The sequence below is a fragment of the Podarcis erhardii genome (genome assembly GCF_964252035.2).
Source record: "Podarcis erhardii genome assembly, chromosome: 1".
Lineage (NCBI taxonomy): Eukaryota > Metazoa > Chordata > Lepidosauria > Squamata > Lacertidae > Podarcis > Podarcis erhardii.
This window is the reverse complement of record NC_138497.1, coordinates 50,764,549-50,788,003: the sequence shown is the minus strand read 5'-3', so window position 1 is coordinate 50,788,003 and position 23,455 is coordinate 50,764,549. Positions and strand designations below refer to the sequence as shown.

The window sequence follows — 23,455 nt, the reverse complement described above, 5'->3', positions numbered from 1 at the left end:
GCAGCTGCTCTTCTGGACTCGCTCCGGGTGGATGCTTGTCCAAGGTCACGAGAGAGAGAGAGATAGAGGGAAGAGATAAAATGCAGTTTGCGGCTCTCGTTGCTGTGACCAACTCAGCCGAGATATTCTTCGGCCCAACAACACCCGCGGAGGGGTCGTATGTCGTCCCCAAGGCCGCGGGGGTCGGCTTACATTCCACACGGAAATGAAGAGTCTGTCTTTGCCGTCTGTGCCTTGCAAAATAAGGTGTTGGGAGATCGATCTTGCTTGCTTCTGACTTGCATTTTTGGGGGTCGAGTTTGGCCAGCTGGAAAATTACAGCATCTATTAAGGGACTGTGGTTTTTGAAGCAGCTGGCCTCTCAGTGTTGAAACAATCTGAAAGGGGAGAATGTGTGCTTTCAAGAATGAAGGGTTGTGTGGTGACACATTGTAAGTTCAACTAATAGAGTAGCATCTATTCTGTACACATGAGCTCCTCAGATAGATTTCATTTTTCTGGTGATCATTTCTGCAATGCTTTTGGGCCCAAAGCACCCCAAAGTGGTGAACAACATTAACACATATTACAAAAGAAATACACAATAAAAGTAACATACTGTAGATCAATCAAAACAATATAAAATAGGATCAAATTTAATTTAAGAATACCATTTATCTGTTAGGATCTGATCATCACTAGGTGTGATGCCTTGGAGGTGGCAGAAACTGTCCATTCTTCATGGTTTCTTTGCAGAAGCAAGGAACTCATCAGAACAATCTAGTTGGCATTTCCCCCCTTACACAGCATGTTATTTATGTGTTTCTTATGTACAGTGAATAGTTATTGTCTTTAGTTATCCATATCTGATGGAGCCATTCACTTAATTCTGATCAGAATAATGCACCCCCATCAAGTGTCTCCTTTTGTATGATAAAATGTTTGTGTGTTCTTGAAAACAAATACATTTAGGCTGTATATTAAACACGATGGGAATGTTGATAGGAAATTCTGCCAAGGATTTGCTTGCTGATGTTGCTGAGATCTTTAAAGCATATTTATTTAGATTTCTGTCCCATCTGTCTACTCGACATAAAGTGAATGACAGCATTTGTGAAAGACAGGCCAGAGCAGACAAAACTCTATCCCCTACTGGCTTAAGGACATGTTCACATGTGAGCCTTGGTAGTTTTTGTAATTGTAACACAAATGCAAAATGCAACACTGGTTAAAATATTCAATTTTTAAAATTTGTATTAAGTGTTTATTGTGTATGTAAAATAGTTCACCAAGAGGCCCTGTAGTATGTAAAAATATTCTGAGACTTCGGTCATGTGTCAAAAACATTCTAACAGCACAATCCTCAACATGTCTACTGGGAAGCAAGCTTTATTGAATTCAGTGGAGCTTACTGCTTTGCTTTGCTGCATGTTTTGTCATTTTCAATATCTGCTGGAGCTCTTTCACCAAGAGAGTATTTACCCCAATCTTGCATCTAGGCATCTGGGGAATTCTCATTTTATCCTTTTAAACCAATTACAAACAAACATTAAAAACCAACATGGATTACTGCCTAAAGTGATTTGTATTTGACTTTCATACAAGAAGCTTAAATGGTTGTTCTTTGTCTCCTGTGAAAGAAATAATACTTGAAAACCTCAAGTACACCTTTTAGTGTGCTATGTGAAAATAATCTAGGATCCTTAGGCTTTTGTGAGTCTCGAAGAGAAGTTCTATGGCTGTTGGACAGTTGCTGAGAAAATTCCTATAGATGCCCTTGCTAGAGCACTGGACTGAGAGTAATTTAAGGTATAGAAGGACAAAATAAAAACCTGAATTCTGCCTGCAAGAATTAATGGCTAGCACTGGAGCCCAGCACTTACACTAACATTCTTATTAGTTCAGTTTGTATGCCAGTTTCCCACATAAATGCATCCCAAAAATGTGGCTTGCAATGCAACCATAAAACTACCTATCAATACCTCATTACTAGGTCCGGATGGTATGGGGATGAGGGACCAACTCCCTTCTCTTGCGGGGGCCCAATTAGTGCCATTGCCTTCCGTTAAGAGTTTGGGTGTAATCCTTGACCACTCCCTTTCCATGGAGGCGCAGGTTACAGCAACAGCTAAGGCGACATTTTTCCACCTTCGCCGCATCAAGCAGTTGGTCCCTTACCTTTCCCGCTCCGACTTGGCCACAGTGATCCATGCGATGGTCATCTCCAGGCTTGACTACTGTAATTCGCTCTACGTGGGGCTGCCCTTGAAGCTGTCCCAGAAACTCTAGCGGGTACAGAATGCTGCAGCGAGGCTCCTCACGGGGTCTCTGCCATGGGAGCATATTCACCCAGTGCTTTTCCAGCTGTCCTGGCTCCCGGTGGAGTACAGGGTCAGATTTAAGGTGCTGCTTTTGACCTTTAAAGCCCTTCACGGCCTAGGACCCTCATACCTACAGGACCGCCTCTCCTGGTATGCCCCATGGAGAGCCTCAAGGTCCATAAATAACAACACCCTAGTGGTCTCTGGCCCTAAGGAAGTTAGATTGGCTTCAACCAGAGCCAGGGCCTGGTGGAACGCTCTGCCTCATGAGACCCGGGCCCTGCAGGATCTGATTTCTTTCCGCAGGGCCTGTAAGACAGAGTTGTTCCACCTGGCCTTTGGCTTGGAGCCAATTTGATTCCCTCCCTCCCTCTCTTTTTTTTTCTTTTCCTTCTCCTCCTGCGATGAGGCTACATTTTAATATTTTAATGTTCCATTATTTTAATGTTGTATTTTATTTTTGTTTTTAAGCTGTAATCATTCATCTTGTTTTTATTATTGCTTGTAAGCCGCTCTGAGCCCGGCCTTGGCTGGGGAGGGCGGGGTATAAATAAAAAAATATTATTATTATTATTATTACAATAAGCAGTGTAATACATATTATGATAATTCAAAATGAATAATTTATTTTGATTATGCCACCTAAAATTCATTATAAAATAATACCAATCATTGAAAAACATCAAGTGATATTTATTTATGATAAAATATATAAACCAGAGTCAGATATGATATGATGATTTTCCAGGGTAGTCAGGTGTTAATACTTATGTTCTCAATACTTTGTAGAGTGGTTGACATATTCTAAATCACCTTTGTTACCTTTGTTAGTAGAGAAGTTGTATCAATGCTTCCGTTACTACCTGGAACTAGTAACAGGCATTTAATGTATACCGTAATTAATGATTTGTTAATGGTGTGTGTATGTGACTTCATTCTAATAAAGGAATTCATTGGTGGAATTTATAAGGATAAGGTAATAAGTAGCTTAGGAGTGGCTTTTCATGGATTGTCTATACTATTGTACAAATATGCACTGTGTTGTTGGATCAGAGCACTTGGCCCACTTCAGTATCTGGCCATCCACACCTTAGTTTCTCTGCAGCCTAATAATAACAGATCTGCATTTATACAGCAACTACCATTCTGTATCAGGAAACCTATCTCCCCACCCACTGCAGCTAAAAAAGTTTTGTTGGCATTAGTTTATTTCCCTAGTCCAGCTGGCAGTTGTTTTCATCATATGTATGTTTTATAGGTTATATTCTATGTAAATATGTTATATTAATGTCATGAGGAATTGCACAAAGCTTAGATAAATCACATAGAGAAATGCACAAACCTACCTTACAAATCAGGTAGAAAATGTCTGTCGCAGTATCTAAAATGTGATTTCTGTAGAGCCATGGGGTAGAGAAACAGACAAGCATAAACAGTACAAGGATAAACAAGCTTGGCGTACACATGGCTGCCATGAATCCCAAGTATGGGGTATGCTTGGACATTTCCAAACTGTTTTGTACTTTACTAATATTTATTTGGAACATTTGTATATATTCAAAATGGTATGGTTTTGACTCATGCAAACAGTTCCTGGTTGTGTCTTTGCGGGTTTCTAATTAAATAAACTTTGTCACATATGTTAAGTTCCTACTATAGGCATTTTTCTTCTTCTTCAGTGGGGAAATGTCAGAATAGCAAGGCAAAACTGAGAAAATAACTCCAATGTATTATGATTGATTCGTCTTCTCGGAGATGTAATTAAAAAGTGATGTTTTATCTGTTTTACATAGTATTTTCCCTTTTCTCTTTGGTTACAAGTTTGAATAGGCTAATCTCTTGATTCCCAGTACTTTGAAGAAAAATGCTATGTATATTTGTACATAAAGAAAACAGTTTCCCCCCTCCCCCATCATACTTTTATTAAATATTTTTGGTATTCAGCTGCTTTTATAAAATTTCTTCTTGTTTGCTAAGTTTTTATTAAAATTTGGGTGGGGTATAAATAATATATTACTGTTACTATAGCTTATGACAAAAATTACTTAAACATAAAGCAAAATATTGAAAAAAGCAAAACACTAAATCATATGTAACATCAGACCCAGCAGGAGAAGGCAAAAAAACAATTACAGTGGTACCTCTGTTTACGAACTTAATTCATTCCGGAGGTCCATTCTTAACCCAAAGCTGTTGTTAACCTGAGGTGCGCTTTCGCTAATGGGGCCTCCTGCTTCTACTGCCGCACGACTTCCATTCGCAACTCGGGGCAAAGTTTGCTACCAGGAACATCTACTTCCGGGTTAGCGGAGCTTGTTACCCGAAGCGTTCGTAAGGAGGACGGTACGTAGAATCATAGAATCATAGAATCATAGAGTTGGAAGAGACCACAAGGGCCATCGAGTCCAACCCCCTGCCAAGCAGGAAACACCATCAGAGCACTCCTGACATATGGTTGTCAAGCCTCTGCTTAAAGACCTCCAAAGAAGGAGACTCCACCACACACCTTGGCAGCAAATTCCACTGTCGAACAGCTCTTACTGTCAGGAAGTTCTTCCTAATGTTTAGGTGGAATCTTTTTTCTTGTAGTTTGGAACCATTGCTCCGTGTCCGCTTCTCTGGAGCAGCAGAAAACAACCTTTCTCCCTCCTCTATGTGACATCCTTTTATATATTTGAACATGGCTATCATATCACCCCTTAACCTCCTCTTCTCCAGGCTAAACATGCCCAGCTCCCTTAGCCGTTCTTCATAAGGCATCGTTTCCAGGCCTTTGACCATTTTGGTTGCCCTCCTCTGGACACGTTCCAGTTTGTCAGTGTAACCCGAGGTTCCACTGTACAGTATTTTCTGTGTAAGTAGGCATTTGCTTAAACTAAAGAATTCACATACATACTTGCCAAATGAAAAAAATGAAGATTGCTTCTCAGCCTTTTGGCTACAATCAGGTGTAGTTTATAAATTATTTCTATGCAGCTTCAGTGCTTACATAAATGCAGGCCAACAAATTGGCAGATAACTACAAAGTCTGCATTACAAAATCTGTACTGGTGAAGCCAATTTGGCACTCTTACAGGGGCATCTGCATAGCCCTGAACTCATTGCTTCCCAACCCCTTCCAGGTAAACTACAGTGATTCTGGAGTCAGGGCAGCTCCACAGTGCCATCTCACAACACTGGCTGCTGTGTTTCAAACACAGATGATCTATCTACACCCAGTTTTTGTTGTTTTGCCTTAAGCTGCATTCATACTTCTGGGATACAAATTACATAGCCAAGTGATCAGTTCCCTTGTCTCTAGTTCCAAATGTGTGTGTGTGTGTGGGGGGGGGGGATTTTCAGTGATTTGATAGTATATGTGGGAAGGGTTAAATACTCCTTCCTTCTCTCCAGATCAGTTCTACCCACCTCACTGCAATACAGTCGTACCTTGGTTTTCGAACAGCTTAGTTCACGAACAACTAGGAACAACGCCACAAACACAGAAGTAGGTGTTCCAGTTTGTGAACTTTACCTTGGAAGCCGAACATCCGGCACGGCTTCCGCGCCTTGGTTTCCAAACGTTCCAAACGTCAAATGGACTTCCAGAACACATTCTGTTCAAAAACCAAGGTACGACTGTAAAGGTAATGCTATTTGGAAGAGAAGGGTTGACAAGATAGTGAGAATTCCTACAGAGGAGATACAGACTATAAAGAAGAAAATGGCTAGAACACATTATATGCAGGCCATTATCAGCCAGTTATGCTGGAATGGCTGTGCTATGGGTCAGCTACACCTCAGAAAATTGTGCAACTTTTAAAACATAATACATTTCTGAGGGGTGGGTAGCAGAAGCTGAACAGGGAAAGCATGGGAGGAGGGTATTTTGTTTACTGTGTAATGTAGGTGTCGTACATAAAGTAAGTGAACAAAGTATAGCTGTTTCATGGTAGCTGCTCAACATGGAAGCAGCCTAGGGCTCATGTAATTAATGCATTTGTCATTTATTTTTGCAGTGAATTGTGTATAAAGCTGCTGTTGAAAAGTCTTCAGAGCTTCAGCTTGTGTAGAATGCAGCAGCTCAATTCCTTTCAAGGATAAGGGAAACAGTAGTAGAGAGAGCATATAGTACCAGTATTAACTAATTGTGCTGGTTACTATTAGTCTAATGGGCCATGTTGAAGACACTAGCCTTTTTTATTCTGCCATCTATGCACAGGCCACATCCTACTTTAGTTTTCACCGAAGCATTGGATGGAATCTGAAGGGAATAGAGCTGGTCCTTTTCAGTCATGGTGTCTTATTTTTGAACTCTCCTTTCAGCTTAACATTTAGGGGAAAATATTAAGACCTTTCTATTTTTTCAGGGTTTTATGAAATAGCTTGCATCCTCATTACAAATGAGATTTTGAAACAATTTATAGTGTGATTTTTCTTTTGGATGGGCCTTCTCAGTGGCTGCTTCCAGACTTTGAAACTCTCTTCCTAGAGAAATTAAACTGGTTCCTCTTTGTTGGCCTTTTGCTGGCAGATGAATAATTTCTTGTTCCAACAGGCTTTTGGGAACTGATTGTTTTTAAGGAAAGGTCTGGTACTGTAATACTTTTGTAATGATCTGTATGTTTTAATATCTCTCTCTCTCTCTCTCTCTCTCTCTCTCTCACACACACACACACACACACTCTAAATGTTTTTGTTTTTATTTTTAGTGATTGCTATGTATTCTATTTCAGCTGTAAGTTACCTTAAGTCCTTGTTGGGGGAAAAGGTAGGATATAAAGAAATATAATAATAATAATAATAATAATAATAATAATAATAATAATAATAATTTTATGAGTGTGCTTATATATTTTATGCAATATGCTTTGGATATTTAGAAAGACATGAAAAAGCAGGATAAAACTTTATGCATAAACAATTCATTTCTTTCATTGTTATACTTGTATTAGACATATAACTACAGTGGTGCCTCGCAAGACGAAATTAATTCGTTCCGCAAGTTTTTTCTTCTTGCGAGTTTTTCGTCTTGCGAAGCACGGTTTCCCATAGGAATGCATTGAAAATCAATTAATGCGTTCCTGTGGAGACCGCTTGCCAGGCTGGCGGTGCGGAGAAGGGCTTTTCTCCCCACCGCAAGCCTTCAGGACAGGTACGGGAACAGAGGGGAAGGCGTGCAGCGCTTCTCCTCTGTTCCCGGGGCTTGCTGTGGGAGGAGGGTTTTTCCTCCCCACGCCAACATTCAGAACAGCATTCTGAAAGTTGGCGGTGGGAAGGAAAACCCTCCTCCCACCGCAAGTCTTCAGGACAGCCATCCGAAGGCTGGCGCGGGGAGAAGGTCTCTCCGCCCCACTGCCAGCCTTCGGAGCAGCCATCCCAAGGCTGGCGCGTGGAGAAGGTCTCTCCGCCCCACCGCCAGCCTTCGGAGCAGCCATCCCAAGGCTGGCGCGGGGAGAAGGTCTCTCCGCCCCACCGCGAGCCTTCTCAGCAGCCTTCCAAAGGCTGGTGGCGGGAGGAGGTCTCTCCGCCCCACCGCGAGCCTTCTCAGCAGCCTTCCGAAGGCTGGCGGTGGGAGGAGGTCTCTCCACCCCACCGCCAGCCTTTGGAGGAGGTCCGAGGACAGTGGGGAAGACACGCTGCGCTTCCCCGCTGTCCCGGAGATTTCCCTATGGGCTTTTGTCTTGCGAAGGAAGCCCATAGGGAAATTCGTTTTGCGAAGCGCCTCCAAAACGGAAAACCCTTTCGTCTAGCGGGTTTTCCGTCTTGCGAGGCGTTCGTCTTGCGGGGCACCACTGTATATAGGCCTTAGCTCAGTTGGTTAGAGTGTGGTGCTGATACCAGGGTTGCAGGTTTGTTTCCTGCATGGGACAGCGGCATATTCCTGCATTGCAGGGGGGGTAGACCCAGATGTTCCTCAGGGTCCCTTCCAACTTTACAATTCTATGATTATTTGGTTCTACCAATCTCATCATTTAAATAGAAATTTCCTCTTTTGAAGTCAAATGTGACAGCTGAACTTTCTTGGCAGATGTTTACTTTCACATATGTTGAATTTGATAGGTGTATGGAAACTGTTCCAAATTGATTTAACTTAACATCTAGCATCAGATCCTGGGCACCACTTAAGTTTAGGTCAAGATTCACCTCCTTTCTGATTGGGTCCATGACCAATTTTTTTAGACACAGTCATTTTAGTGTATCTAGAGCTGTTACCTCTTCATTACAGTGGTACCACAGGTTAAGTACTTAATTTGTTCCGGAGGTCCGTTCTTAACCTGAAACTGTTCTTAACCTGAAGCACCACTTTAGCTAATGGGGCCTCCCGCTGCCGCCACAGCATGATTTCTGTTCTCATCCTGAAGCAAAGTTCTTAACCTGAAGCACTATTTCTGGGTTAGTGGAGTCTGCAACCTGAAGCGTATGTAACCTGAAGCGTATGTAACCCGAGGTACCACTGTATTAGATACAAGATAAACGCATAATAAAATATCAGACTATATATTATGTGAACATGCTGCATGCAGTTATATAACTAACAATTTCTATAGCACCCAGTAGATGAATCATTTTAGTTCTCTTACATAAAATTCTGTGGAGACATATCCACTCTGTGAGAAGAAATACTGGCAATGTGTTATGACAACTTAACCTTGAACATGTTCCTAAAGAATCTTAATTGCATATTTTTCAACATTTATGGAAACAAAGTAATAGATAGCAAGGAACTTAGAGGAAAATATGTTGCCTTCATACTCCTTAACATCTTTCATAATTCTTTAATGTTGGCAGCAAATCGCATGCTAATGAAATATTCAGATGGTTTTGAATAGAAATGTAACAAATGGAGAGAACCTGAATGTACTTGAAATGCAGGAACTTTAATCTTGACAATGACACTAATACATTAGATGTACTGTATGAGTTTATGAGGACAATCTAAAATGTTCAATAGAATAAGAAAAAGTAAAAATTCAGGGAGTGGACAAGTGAGCAAAAATAGGTAACAAATTTGATATGATTTCAAACTATTTTTGCATTGTCATATTGCATAGAAATTTTGGAGCCTGTATACACTTCTTTTTTAAAAAAGTGTGCATACTAGTGCACCATCCTGTTATCATGGGGTCATCAAGGTACCTATGGGAAGCCCTCAAGGAAGACTTAAATTACAACAATACTCTTCCCACTTAAAAAACAAAACCTTCCCATTTGTGATTCCCAGCAATTGGTACTCAGAGCCTTTGATAGTGAAGGTAGAACATAGCCATGAAATTAGCCATGTGTATTTAGTAGGATGATTCAGTGAAATGTGCAATATTAGTATCCTGATCTTTCACTTAGTATTCTGCCTGTGATAATGGCCAGTGTTTCACTTAAGATTCCTGCAGGAAAGCCCAAACAAATTATTGCAGTTCACTGCATGGAGTAATAATAGAATCATAGCATGTGTGATTGAATCATAGAATCATAGAACTGTAGATTTGGAAAGGACCCACAAGGGTAATCTAGCCCAGAGATTCCTGCAATTCAGGAATCACAGCTAAAGAATCCTTGACAGATGGCCATCCAAACTCTCTGTTTAAAAACCTCTGATGAAGTAGAGTCCATCACCATCACAATGATAACTCCTGTACTTTTATGGAAGTCTTGGTGTCTTGTTTTATTCTGCTATGGTCTGTGGACCAACACAATAAATATTATTTATTTGACCTTGCTGTTACTGGGGGGTGGGGAGCTTGAACAACAATCCCACTCCCCAACTGTGTTGTTTTCCCCTGCCCTTCTACTATTTTCTGTGCTTAACCAGACAGCCAGAATCATAGAACTGTAGACTTGGAAGAGCCCAAGGGCTCATCGAGTCCAACCCCCTGCAATGCAAGAATCACAGCTAATAAGCTGGCCTGTCTAGATGAACCCTGCCTGCATATGTTGGTGGTCTGCACCTTCCTTTAGGAATGTGAGGCTGGAGCACCCTGCAGCTCCTCAGGGTTCCATAACCATTATATTAAAAAAACCTTGCTGAGCCACAATTCCACCATTCATCTTCTGTCTAATTGTGATTGTGAATTAATGCAATGTAATGCAATGATGCTATGAGCATCATGTTAAATTAACTGAGGGTAGCTAATCTGGTTTATGTGGTGCTGTATATGGATCCTAACATTCTTTTTGCTTATTTACTATTAGAGCTTTAACTGTTGGAGAACAAGTATTTGTGGAGTATTCTTTACTCTTAGATAATATTTAAAGGAAATACTACTGGAGAAAATGAGGCAAAAGTGGGTAAAAGAAGCAAATGAATATTTTATATAACCCTGCCCAGTTGAGTAATTTTATATAGTTTGACATTTGTTGGAGATCCTGTTAATTCTATTTCTTACAAGGTTATTTTATGAAGTGTGGAATTAATTTAGGAAAACTTATTAGTTTCCCATACAGCATAAATGATTCTTGCTGCTTTATCCATGAGGATTTCCATCCTGGAAGAAAGAATAAACAAGAGTCAAACAGCCACTAAATTGGCATTCTACTATGCTGTTGACTGCTTTTTATTTATTGGTTGTGTGGCAAAATTTGTAATGCTTTAATGGAATAATTCTGTTGGCAAGTGCTTAAGCTATCAATTCTGGATCAGTTCTAATCTTCCTGCACTGTTATCAGATAAAACTTAGATCTTGGCTGAAGAAGTGTGCATGCACATGAAAGCTTATACCCAGAACAAACTTAGTTGGTCTCAAGGTGCTACTGGACAATTTTGTTAATTTATTTCGACTGCGTCAGACCAACACGGCTACCTACCTGAATTTAGATCTCGGCTGACAGCTAAGCTGTCTGCTGTTTACACACAAAGTTTATGTGGCTGCACAAGAGGCAGAATGACTTTTTAATCTGGTCATTCATAGCTGTGAGAAACCAGAAAAGTTGATACCTTTATTGTAACTATCAGAGTATATTGGGGGAAGGAAATTTAAATATACTTTATGCTCCTACAGTCAATTCTAGAGAATAATATTGGCTTGTGAGTTTTATCTTGTATCACAGGTAACATAAAATGTTGAAAAAGAGCATTTCTTGGATGCTTAAATATCAGCTAGTTTTAACACTACCAATTTGCAACACTAACTAGTTACAACCAAATGGAGCAATACTCGAGTCTGTCTTGAATGCAGTGGCGTAGCGTGGGTTGTCTGCACCCGGGGCAAGGCAAGTAATTTGCGCCCCCTAACCCGTGGATTTTAGTAGGGGCAGAGAGCTGCGAGTGCGAGCGCCCCCCCAGATGTTGCGCCCGGTGCGCCCGGCCCCCCCTGCACCCCCCGCGCTACGCCACTGCTTGAATGTCAACCACATAATGGGATTAAGTGGACCTTTTTGACAATATATCTTAACATTTTTGACAATACATATGGCCATCATGAGTAGCAGTATTACTAAGTCTTTATGTACAACCTGCCTCCTTTGTTTCAGAGGGATCAATAAAAGGTCCAGAGTGGAGTCCAAAGTGACTAGTTGTGATGTGATGTCTGATATGGTCCCAAAGACCATCTTCCAAAACACTTAATGCATTTCTTTGAGTTAAGAACTGGATCATAAATTTTGGAGAAGTGTGAAGTCTGAAGGATAATTGTGTTCTGGTCTGTGTATGTCCAGGAGGTGGGAATTGAGTCAGTTCACTTTAAAATGAGGAATGAACAAAATTCTCATCCAAGTAGTAGGTGTCAAGTTAACATAATATTTGAACATGAGATTACCCCATGATTGAATTTTGGATTATATAGCTGTTCGTTTAAGAAGATGTGAACTGTGCTTCTTGGCACTGATGCATAAAGAAAAGCCATTTTTGATTACGGAAAATTTCAGTTGTTCTCCTTTGGCTGCATGGTTGTTGTTTTTGGTGCAGTCAGCTCAAAGAATTTGAAGGTCAGATTCTTTACTGACTGTCTTTCAGTATTTGGCAAGATTGTTTTGCTCTATGTATTCTATATTAGAAGCCTGCGGCCAAGGAAGTAGCTGGCTCATTCAATCAGCATCCATCCTCCTCTGCTTCTTGGCCCTTGTTGGTCTTTTAAGGCCTATCAGGTCACAATGCTGCAGTGACAGTAGAAGCCAAAATTGATACAGCTTCATCTTTATGCAATTGTTAAAAGAATAGCCACTCTGCTAGGACTCTAAAACAAGGATAACCAATGTGACGTCTTCCAGATGTTGAATTAAAACTTCCATCATCCCTGACCATTGACCATGCTGACTGGGTTAATGAGAATTGAAGCCCAATGACTTGGGCTAAGGGAGCCAGGGGCATTACTGTATCTTGGCTACTTTTGTTCTGGACTCTAGATGTGGCAATTGTCTGACCCCTTTGCTCACTGGCCTACAGTCTCCAGACCTCCAATCTTCTCATGCCTCTCACATTCTTCCTCCTGCTTCTAGCTTCTTTGAGGAAAAATGTGTATTTACTCAGGACAGGCATTCAGGCTTACTTCTGTCATGAGCCAGATTTTCTTGACCAATTTTCCCCCTTCATTCTTTTCTACTAGTTCTGTGATGCATGGAGATTCCCCCCCCCCAGTTAAGCTCAGTAAAAGTAGCCTAGTTCACAATAAGAGATAATTAATCTGATTTCTATCCTCCACGGGGAGAGGGGGAAAGCTTTTGTGACTTGCAAGTTGAAGTGCATAGTGAAAATGTCACACTGTCATATGCATCTCCTGATACTGTGAACGTGATGTTTAATTGCCAGCTGAAGGCAGCTATTGTGCCCAAGTGAATCTTGTTTGTAATGTGGGTGGTGCTGAGAGATTTGTGTGTGCATGGTGTGTGGGGGGCGGGGAGATTGCAATTGCTCTATAAATAGTTCCAATGGGCTGTGATCTAGGGACAAGAGACTGAGTTGCTATGGAGACTGATCTGAATCAGATTACCTGAGGCTCCTGTTATCCAGTCTCTGTATGCATGGAATTGAAGGTTGTATGGCCAGGGCACTTGCTGATGAAAACACAGTCATCATGCTCTGCTCTGAAAGGCAAAAAAAACTTTATAAGAAAGCTGAAACCTTGTACTATGTGTGGTAATATTAGACCAAACAATTACTACACCAATGATAACCATACTATGTACAGCAGTGAAGCAAGGATGGTAGCTTTCCTCAGTGTGTGACACTTCTAATTGATTTAGGTATTTGCTCCCCAGCTGAATGGGACACTGCTGTGGGCATCTTGAGGAAGTACCATCCACCTTGGGCCTGCCCATAAAAAGTGAGAGACAAGGGTGATTCCTACTGTTTCCAGGAACTCTCTTTTGTGTATGAGGTGGGAGTTTGTTTGGACACTGCGTCCAAACAGAGGCTGAGAGGGAGGTTGTGTCAGAAGGAAAATGAATTGATATGCTTTATATATATTAATAACTTTGTATTAATGTAACATTTTATATATAACTTTCTGTTTTTGTAATTTTTAAAAAAGTTGTCTGTTGTTGCTTCAGTTTTTTGTACACTTCTTAGAGATCTTTTTAATATATTAAGCAGTATAGAAAATGAATTATCATTCAATTATTGCTTATTGACTCTGTCTATGTGAGAGTGTTGTTGAGGAACACAACTGCTTATTTTGCCCTGCACACTGCTGAGCAGTGCTTTTTTTCTATAAAAATAGGTGCCAGTACTCACCTTAAAGTTGTTACAGTGTCACACTTTTTAACAACAACAAAAAGAGGTGCCTGTACTGTGTACCCTTGAGTACCCCCTGGGGAAAAAAAGCACTGCTGCTGAGCATCTCTTGTGGAAGAGGCAGTGATATGGATTATGGAACTGAATACGGTACATGCTGGAGGGAGAGTGTTTCTGTCATCATGTCACTGCTTTTGCAAAGGCAATATATTTTTAACATCACTAGAAATGAAGTTGTAGCATCTGTGCCCTTTCATATCTTGCCTTCTTAACTGTCTTGCACTCTCATGAAATTTCCGAAGGCTTTATTTATTTTTGATGAGCCCTGTTCCCCTTTCCCATTCTGAGTGGGAAGAGAACTAGTTATCATTTACATAACTAGAATAAAACTTTTTCCCTTATTTCAAAAAGAATCCAGCACTTAAAATGCTTAGTGCTTGATGTTTTTAACCATTTGCAGTCTTAAGGCTTTTGCCAGACACTTGGGTAGCTTAAAAGATGCTCAGGTTTCTTGTTAGATATTGTGCCTATAGATTATATTCTAGCCAACCTATTGTGATACGTATTGAAATACTGAAATGTTGATACCAGTACTCCTGTCCTTACAGAATAATATGCAGCATATCTCAACAAGCTGAATCTGTGGCTTAACTCAAATAAAAACTTGCTAAGTGAATAAAAGTATTTTTACTGCCAGCAATAGCCCTTCTTGGACAGGGATAATTTGGACATAGTAGTATGTGCTCTGGTAACCTCTCTGTTAGATTACTGGAAAATGGTGTATGTGGGGCTGCCTCTGAAGATGATGTAGAAGTTGCAACGGGTGCAAAATGTGATAGATAGATAACTGTCAGGAGCACCATACAGGAGACATATGAAACAGCATCCTTTTTGCTTTTAAGTCTTTTGAGCAGAGCCAAGTATATTCTTTTTTGCTTGTTTAAGACAAAATGCTTTCTCTTCAACCCTCACTTACCTGCATATCAGGAAAGTTTCGGAATGTGCAAGTTGAAGCCATTGTATAGTAAGTACAGCTAGATCTATTGTGAAATTAAGTGTTCCATTAAACATTTTTGCTTGTTTTTTTCGCAAGGAAAAACTAATATTCCTGCTTCAGAAGGCAGTGATATTCAAGAAAAACTAGACATTAGATTAATTGCATGATTTCAAGAAACATATGTAGTTTTAAATAGGAACTGCAAGGGGGAGTACTGTTGGAATTGTGACTATGGTGCATGGGGAAAGATTAGTCTCCTCCCAGAACTGTGGTTGTGAACCTGATTGGTGTCCCCTAGTGGCTATTTAAATTTAAATGGCTAGATATATTAACTGCAATGACATTGTTAATTTCACATCTAGTTTGTCCATCAGATCATGTTCTTTAGTGTAAAAAGGTTGTTATAAGCATGCAAGAGTATTCCTAATTTATTTGTCTGAAATTATGGAGGCTATGGAATTATGACATGTGACATATGAATGAATATATTGTTTTCTGTTGTTTATGAAAGTAACTGAATGCACATAATATAAAATCAGAAGAGTAAGCAGTTGCTTTTTTATGTATCAGTGGAAGCTACTGAAATGAGAATGTAGTGAGATGAAAGTGAAAAGATAAATATTCTCCCTGAGTGAAGTAACACTCTCCAGAAATAAATGTTGAATGCCGAATGCTGTTCTGGGTAATGACTTGTACTTTTCTCTGTTCTGTGTTTTTTAATGGTCACTTTTATGTGTTTGTTACTTAATAAAAAAAATGATTTTTTTCCTTCTCAAAAATGTGTTTCTGACATCTGCAGTTCTCAGTGCTGCAGTATACAGTGGTATAAGAGGAGGTTAAGGGGTGATATGATACCCATGTTCAAATATATAAAAGGATGTCACATAGAGGAGGGAGAAAGGTTGTTTTCTGCTGCTCCAGAGAAGCGGACACGGAGCAATGGTTCCAAACTACAAGAAAAAAGATTCCACCTAAACATTAGGAGGAACTTCCTGACAGTAAGAGCTGTTCGACAGTGGAATTTTCTGCCAAGGAGTGTGGTGGAGTCTCCTTCTTTGGAGGTCTTTAAGCAGAGGCTTGACAACCATATGTCAGGAGTGTTCTGATGGTGTTTCCTGCTTGGCAGGGGGTTGGACTCAATGGCCCTTGTGGTCTCTTCCAACTCTATGATTCCATGATTCTACCTCGGGTTAAGAACTTAATTCTTTCTGGAGGTCTGTTCTTAACCTGAAACTGTTCTTAACCTGAGGTACCACTTTAGCTAATGGGGCCTCCCCCTGCCACCGCGCTGCTATAGCACAATTTCTGTTCTCATCCTGAGAACAGAACTTAACCCTAGGTACTATTTCTGGGTTAGCGGAGTCTGTAACCTGAAGCATCTGTAACCTGAAGTGTCTGTAACCCGAGGTACCACTGTATCTGTGGATAGAACTTGGGTTCATGAACTTGCTGCAGTGGACTGGCAGTAAATGAGAAACTTTTTGAGCCGAAAAGGATTTGCTTATATAAATGGATAATCAGATTAATCAGCCCATATTTGTGTACTACTATATGTGTTATCTAGGCTTTATAGGGTAAGTGGTTTTAGGTAAGTTATATGAAAATAGAATTTAACCATGTTTCATCTCATTTGGGCTTAGCAAGAGTATCTAAAGTACCTAGCTGATTCAAGGTTCTTCTGATTCCATTTGGTCTTGAGACACAGACAATCTTCCAACTAATAAAGTGCAGTATGATTCTGCACTAATAAGCTATGATTATGATTGCTGTGTGGACTGTGATTATTTGAAAATCACACACATTCTGTCCCCAAGACACATTCTGCTAAAGTGTTGCTTTGTAGATGGTATCACAATAGAGATTTACTTTTCTATTTTTGTAGAAAAGTTATAATATTTCAGGTGCCCAAGATAAGATTGCTTCCACATCTCAGCCTGTTTTATTTTTCAGCAGAGGCATTTCTTTTTCACTACTGTATTAGCAAGAAGCTAATAACGTATAAGCACTTATAACGTACAGTAGCAACAAAAAGATGTCAAATTTTGTCAAAATATATCCTATCACACTTATAAAAAACATTTTTTCCTCCAGTTGCAGAATAGAGATAGCCTGGCCATGATTACTCATGCATTGGTAACCTCTAAGCTTAACTATTATAATATGCCCGTGAAGGTGGCCTGAAAATTGCAGTTAGCGCAAAATGCTATAGCAAGAATGCTGGAAGGAGCAAGCATATTATTCATTTCTTGAAACAGCTGCAGCAGTTGCAAATTGTTTCAGGGCCAAATTCAAGGTGCTCACTTTGATATTAAAAGCTCTAAACTTCCTGGCACCTAAATATCTGCAAGAACACCTTCTTCCATATCAATCTGTCCATGCTTTGAGATCAGCATAGGATGCCCTGTTGAATGTGGTGTTGGAGCCCAAAGATTGATCTTTTCATCGGTAGCTCTTTGCATGTCGAACTCCCTCTGTACGGAGGTGCATCTGGCTTCATCTCTTTATATCTTTAGGCGACTGGTTAAGATACATTGTTTTTGGCAGCCTTTAGGGAAGGAGAGACCCAATCAGATAAAAGGATTATTGCTGCCACTGCTATTAGTAAATGGCTTTGTGAATTGTTATGAATTGTGTATTTTACTGAGGTGCATCTGGCTTCATCTCTTTATATCTTTAGGCGACTGGTTAAGATACACTGTTTTTGGCAGCCTTTAGGGAAGGAGAGACCCAATCAGATAAAATGATTATTGCTGCCACTGCTATTAGTAAATGGCTTTGTGAATTGTTATGAATTGTGTATTTTAAGAATTGTGTTGTGTTATCAATTTTATATGTTCTTTTTATCTTATTCAACAATAATTTTACAATCTTTGCCTTGGTTGATTATGGTTAATACAGTTTAAAAAATTGCCATCAAGGTTGTTATCCTAGCAATGTAAGCAGATATGCTGGGATAGCCCACACTTGAAATTTGCATTGCAAAAAATGGTCTCATGGGGCCTAATATGGACCAGGATAATAGCAGGAGGCAAAGTCTTAAAGCCCTCCTCCCCGCTAAGATCCCAACCCAGATTAAGTCCCCTCACAGCAGCAAGGGAAACCCTATACTCAAGGGCAGAAATATAGTTAAAGTCACATGTAATTTGGGCTTTCGACCAATTCCTGTTTTTAAGGTCCTAATTTGAACATAGTGAATAATTGGATCTAACTTGTGTAAGAGAGAAGCAGAGTTTCAGATATAACCATCCTCATTAATTGATGATAAACTTTTCCCCCCAGATCCATTTAAACTAGCAACCAGAGTCCCATCCAGAGACAGTGGACTCTGCAAGTTAATTCTAAGTTGTGTGAAGGCAACTCCTGCTATGTTAGTAGCACACGGTGCCAGTCACAATGCAGTGGAAATTGGGACAGCTGTATGTCCATCACTCACGTATTGGTGTCAGTTCACAAAACCCCATTTCCTGTGTAAGCCTTGTCCGGCTGTGGTTCTAGCAAGTGACCCCAAATCTTTTGAAGTGATTTCATGGAGGCTGTCTTCTGTGAACAAGACTTCCCTGTTGTTTACCCTTCACAAGTATATTTCATACTAAGAGATGGAAGTGTGGATATTTTGCTTGAACAGCCTGTCCTGTGACAAATATGCTGCTTATACTGAAAGTGCTGATCAGAGCATTGTTATTGATGAATATGAGTCTGACCTTGAATTGAATATCTTTTGTTGTAGGTTGATGTCACAGTTTCCATGAGCATTCTGTTTTCTGAGGTAGCTATCAGAAACCAGCTGGTCCAATGAGGGAAGAATTTACTGAGATGACATAGTGAAGGAGGAAAGACAATGGTGCAGAAGAAGAGGAGCTGTCCTCGCTTACTTGATTACCTTGTGATTATTGGGGCCAGGTACAGTAGCAACCTAGATGGAATTTACACAGTAATGACCCTTGTCACATATATATTCATAAACTTCTCCAGGCCCATTGTCAACCCTCTGGGTGCAAAAGTGGGTGTGGCCAAAAAGCAAAAGTGGGCGTGGCCTTTTAAATTTACGTAATGAATTTTAGATGGCTTGGGTAGCACAAAAGCCCTTGGGCATCACAGGGGGGTACTTAAGGGAGCAACGAGCAAACAATTAAAATAATTTTAAAATTACTTTTTAAATGACAGATTGTAAGGGGGGAGGGTGTTAGGGAACTACAAAAAAACCTTAGGTGGCCAGATGCAGCCCACAGGCTAGCCACCTCATACATAGAGTTGTGTTTTGGCCAGTGATGCCTAGTGAGGTGGAGTAGCTATGGGAGAGGGCATCCTACAGCTTTACCAGTGAACATCCATTGGAGGCATCTGAGGCAGTGGTGCATTCATGCAGCATGTATATATATAGAGAGAGAGATATGCTAATTGAGGAGAGGGAAACAGAACACTGTTGTGCTCTTGTTTGAAAACATGTCCACCTGTGTGTACAGACCACACAGATAATAACTGCCACTTTAGAAGATGTTATCAAGCTCCTCTGACAATTGCCACTTCTCTCTTTGTGAAGGCAGGGGCCTCCTTTTGTCACTAGTCTTCAACGTCCTTTCTTCTTGGTGTCAGCTTTCCCATCCAGCAAGCTGTGCAAGCAGCTACTGCCCTACCTTCACACATTGCTTTTTGATTGGGTCGAGTACCTTGGCCACCCTGTCAGAGCCTCGCCAAGCACAAATTTGCTTTCATTTGTTTTTGATGCAGATCTTACTATTCATTGCCCTAATTACATTGCAACCCAGAGTCATGGTGCTTGCAGCTCCCACTTACAGAAATAGGCCCTCTCGTATTTCCACTGTTCAAATGTGTAACCAGTATGGCGTTTCAGTATCAAGTAATCTTGCATTTGCTTTGCTTGTAGGCAACCAAGCAGTGATAGTGTGGCACAGACACCTGAACTACTGCGCCGCTACCCATTAGAAGATCACAGTGATTTTCCACTTCCTCCTGATGTAGTGTTCTTCTGCCAGCCAGAGGGATGTTTAAGTGTGCGACAGAAACGGATGAGCCTGCGAGATGATACGTCTTTTGTCTTTACACTCACTGATAAAGATTCTGGTATCACTCGCTATGGGATATGCGTCAACTTCTACCGTTCTTTCCAAAAGCGTGTGCCCAAGGAGAAGGGAGAAGGCAGTGGCAGACATCGTTCCCAAGATGGGCAGAAAGCACCCAAGTCTGGGGATACATCCACTACCCAAGAAGAGAGGGGTAATGAGAGTTCAGAGAGCGGTGGTTCTCTGCAACCACCAAGCACAGAGTCTGCGCCAGATGTTACTCGATCACCTCGTAGTAAACGTTCTGCAAAAGGCACCCACCGTTCTCGTAACAGCACCCTGACCTCACTTTGCATCATTAGTCACTATCCCTTTTTCTCTACTTTTCGTGAATGTCTGTATACCCTGAAGAAATTGGTGGACTGCTGCAGCGAGAGACTCTTGGGCAAGAAGCTTGGGATCCCTCGAGGCGTGCAGAGGTACATGAAGGGATGCAAACGTCCCTTTTAATACCATATCTAGATGATGCAGTTCATTTTCTGCTGTGGTTTGATGAAGTGTGCTTATTTTCCAAGAAAAAGGGAGTAGACACAGAATCACTGTTTTTTCATAAGGCACATGAGAGGACTTGCAGGCTGTACACAGGCCACAGAGTTAGTGCAACGGAATAGTCACTGCAGGCATGAATGTATCATACCATGCTGTCCTTTTCCACACACACCCTACCTAGTGGTACTGCTTTCCTTACTTCTGATAGTGTGCCAAAACTTGACACCCATTGCAGAAGATTTGTACTATGTGCTTACATATTTTAGCCAGCCTAGGATGTCATATACCTCTTAGTGGACCAGGTTCCCAATTTGCATTTGTGCCTTAAGTTGAACCAGTAATGTCTGTAATCAGCTCAGTTTTGTAGTTGTTCCCTATGTTCTAGTTACTTTGTGGTTTTGAAAGTGACTACTTCCCCTGCTCTTATATCTGCTTGGTTGGATCAGCTTCAGTTGGTTTAGTAGGCTGTGCTGGGAGCATTGTTGCTTAGTCTCATGTTCTGTGCAAAAATACATCATGAAAAGAGAACTAGGTACATATAGTTGTAGCATTCTAATACAAAACTACACAGGAAAGTGAATTTGTGATTCCTTCTTTAAAAAACAATTTCTGTTCTTGGTAACTCTACACCCCTCATTTTATGCTGTTAAAACTGCTAGAACCTTCTAAAAATATACATTATAGATTGACTATATGTGTGATACAGTGGAGGAATTATGTGCTATATAAAACCCTTTAAATATCTTTGGGGACTATCAACCTGACTGTTCTGTCTTGCACAACAGTATAACAATTTCTGGGGTACTTGTTTGAAGTCAAAGAAGCATCTGATTTATTTCGAGTTTAATTGCTTTCTTATCTTACAATATAATATAATATAATATAATATAATATAATATAATATAATATAATATAATATAATATAATAATATAATATAATATAATAAAATAAAATAAAATAAAATAAAATAATATAATAATAATATAAATGTAAGAATGTCATCATTCTGCAGTTTACTTGGTGGGCAACAGGTGGTTTTATAGTGTGACAAGAAGTGGTGGGTTGGCAGTTCAGGAAAGCTGTGGAGAGACATCCACTGCAGGGTTTGGCAGCCCAAAGCTCTGTAAGGGAGAGAGTGGGTGGCTTTGGCAAGCATGGGTAGATGGGATTGTCGAGCAAACTGAGCAGGGCTATAGCCTCTAGTAGTGACATAAGTGCAAAGATAGATCCATACATTGCAAGGACTGTTATGCTTCCAACAAGATGCAATTAAGGCTCTGCCATACTTCTTTTCACCTAGGTCTGTGTTGTACAATAGCTTAAATGTTTTACAATAGTCAAATGGTATATCTTTTTTGTTAACAAAATAATAGGACATGCGTATGCGCCCTAGTCTGACTTCTTATGGAAGAATTCACACAGCCTGAGTATTTTGGCAGGTTTCTCAGTAGAACTACCAAGTATATGTGTTTGGGGTTAATCTTGTTGCTTTTACACAGGGACACAATATGGCGGATTTTCACAGGTTCACTTCTAGTGGAGGAGAAATCCAGTGCATTGCTACATGATTTGCGTGAAATTGAGGCGTGGATTTACCGGCTGCTTCGCTCACCTGTGCCTGTTGCTGGCCAGAAGCGCGTGGATGTGGAAGTCTTACCCCATGAATTGCAGCCAGCCTTGACGTTTGCCCTTCCTGACCCATCCCGCTTCTCTCTGGTGGATTTCCCCCTGCATCTGCCCTTGGAGCTCTTAGGTGTGGATGCATGTTTGCAGGTGCTATCCTGCATTCTTCTGGAACATAAGGTGAGAGGGACATGTGTCAATATACTTGTAGACATTTCAGACGTAGAGGCTGCATTGTCTGTTCCTCAACATTTCAACAGAAACTTAACAAAAACCATGTGAAAGGATGAATGTATGTTTTTATCATAATGTTCAATTTCCTATTAACAGAAGCAATAAAGATTCTGAGGCTTCTGCATGAAATAGTATTTGATTAGGGAAAACTTTTTGCAGTATTAGAATACTTATCACATGAAGGCCCATGGGAAGAAGCCTAAGTAAGAGCTTATTATCATGAGATAATAATTGTATGGATGTATTGACAAGAGTTTCCTTGGTTGCAGGTGGTGTTGCAGTCCCGGGACTATAATGCGCTCTCTATGTCTGTCATGGCATTTGTGGCTATGATCTACCCACTGGAGTACATGTTCCCAGTGATTCCACTCCTTCCTACCTGTATGGCTTCTGCAGAGCAGGTATGCCATCGTTTCAGTGACAGATGTACTGCTGTGACACTGCTGAAACCTTTTATCAGGAGAACAGTCGAATTCTTGCTGGGTTTTGTCCTGTCTAAATTAAAATGCATATTTTTCAATGTGCCTGGCAACTACTGAGATGCTCCTACAAATCACAGTGAAGCTTAATGATAGGAATAGAAATGGCAGACAGTGTAGAAAAGAGCAAACTTTACTTTGAGATGTTCCATATTATATCTGTGGTTATATGCTATATTTTTTTCCAAAGCTGTTGATGCCATATAGGCAATTTGGTCCACAGTTACTTTAGAAGATTGAAGGGTCATGTTACTCCTGCAGGAAACCTGTGATTCAAGAAGTGTAGTTCCTGTAAGAGCCAATAATTGTAAAACAGGGAAAACAATTTCCAGCAACTTTACTTGCTGCTGTTAAAGCTTTAGGCTTATTCTTTTACCGCCTTTTACAAGAATGTAGAATGAGTTACAGATAGGTAGCCGTGTTGGTCTGCCATAGTCAAAACAAAACAAATTCCTTCCAGTAGCACCTTAAAGACCAACTAAGTCAGTTCTTGGTATGAGCTTTCGTGTGCATACACACTTCTTCAGATACACTGAAACAGAAGTTTCCAGACCCTTCTATATAGTGAGAAGGTGGGGAGGGGTATTACTCAGAAGGGTGGTGGGAA

General features: G+C 40.5%; 1 protein-coding gene across 36 annotated transcripts in view; it reads left to right on the top strand.

The window, feature by feature from the left end:
• The window catches only part of MADD (MAP kinase activating death domain), an 83,051-nt gene that overhangs the window by 1,200 nt on the left and 58,396 nt on the right, over positions 1-23,455 (top strand). For all 36 annotated transcript variants that reach the window (XM_081855428.1, XM_081855427.1, XM_081855421.1 and 33 more), the window contains exons 2-5: positions 18,669-18,841; positions 19,827-20,441; positions 22,012-22,315; positions 22,639-22,770. In XM_081855428.1, coding sequence (XP_081711554.1) covers positions 18,780-18,841; positions 19,827-20,441; positions 22,012-22,315; positions 22,639-22,770 — 1,113 coding nt within the window. In that variant the 5' untranslated portion in view covers positions 18,669-18,779. The remainder of the gene's footprint in view (positions 1-18,668; positions 18,842-19,826; positions 20,442-22,011; positions 22,316-22,638; positions 22,771-23,455) is intronic.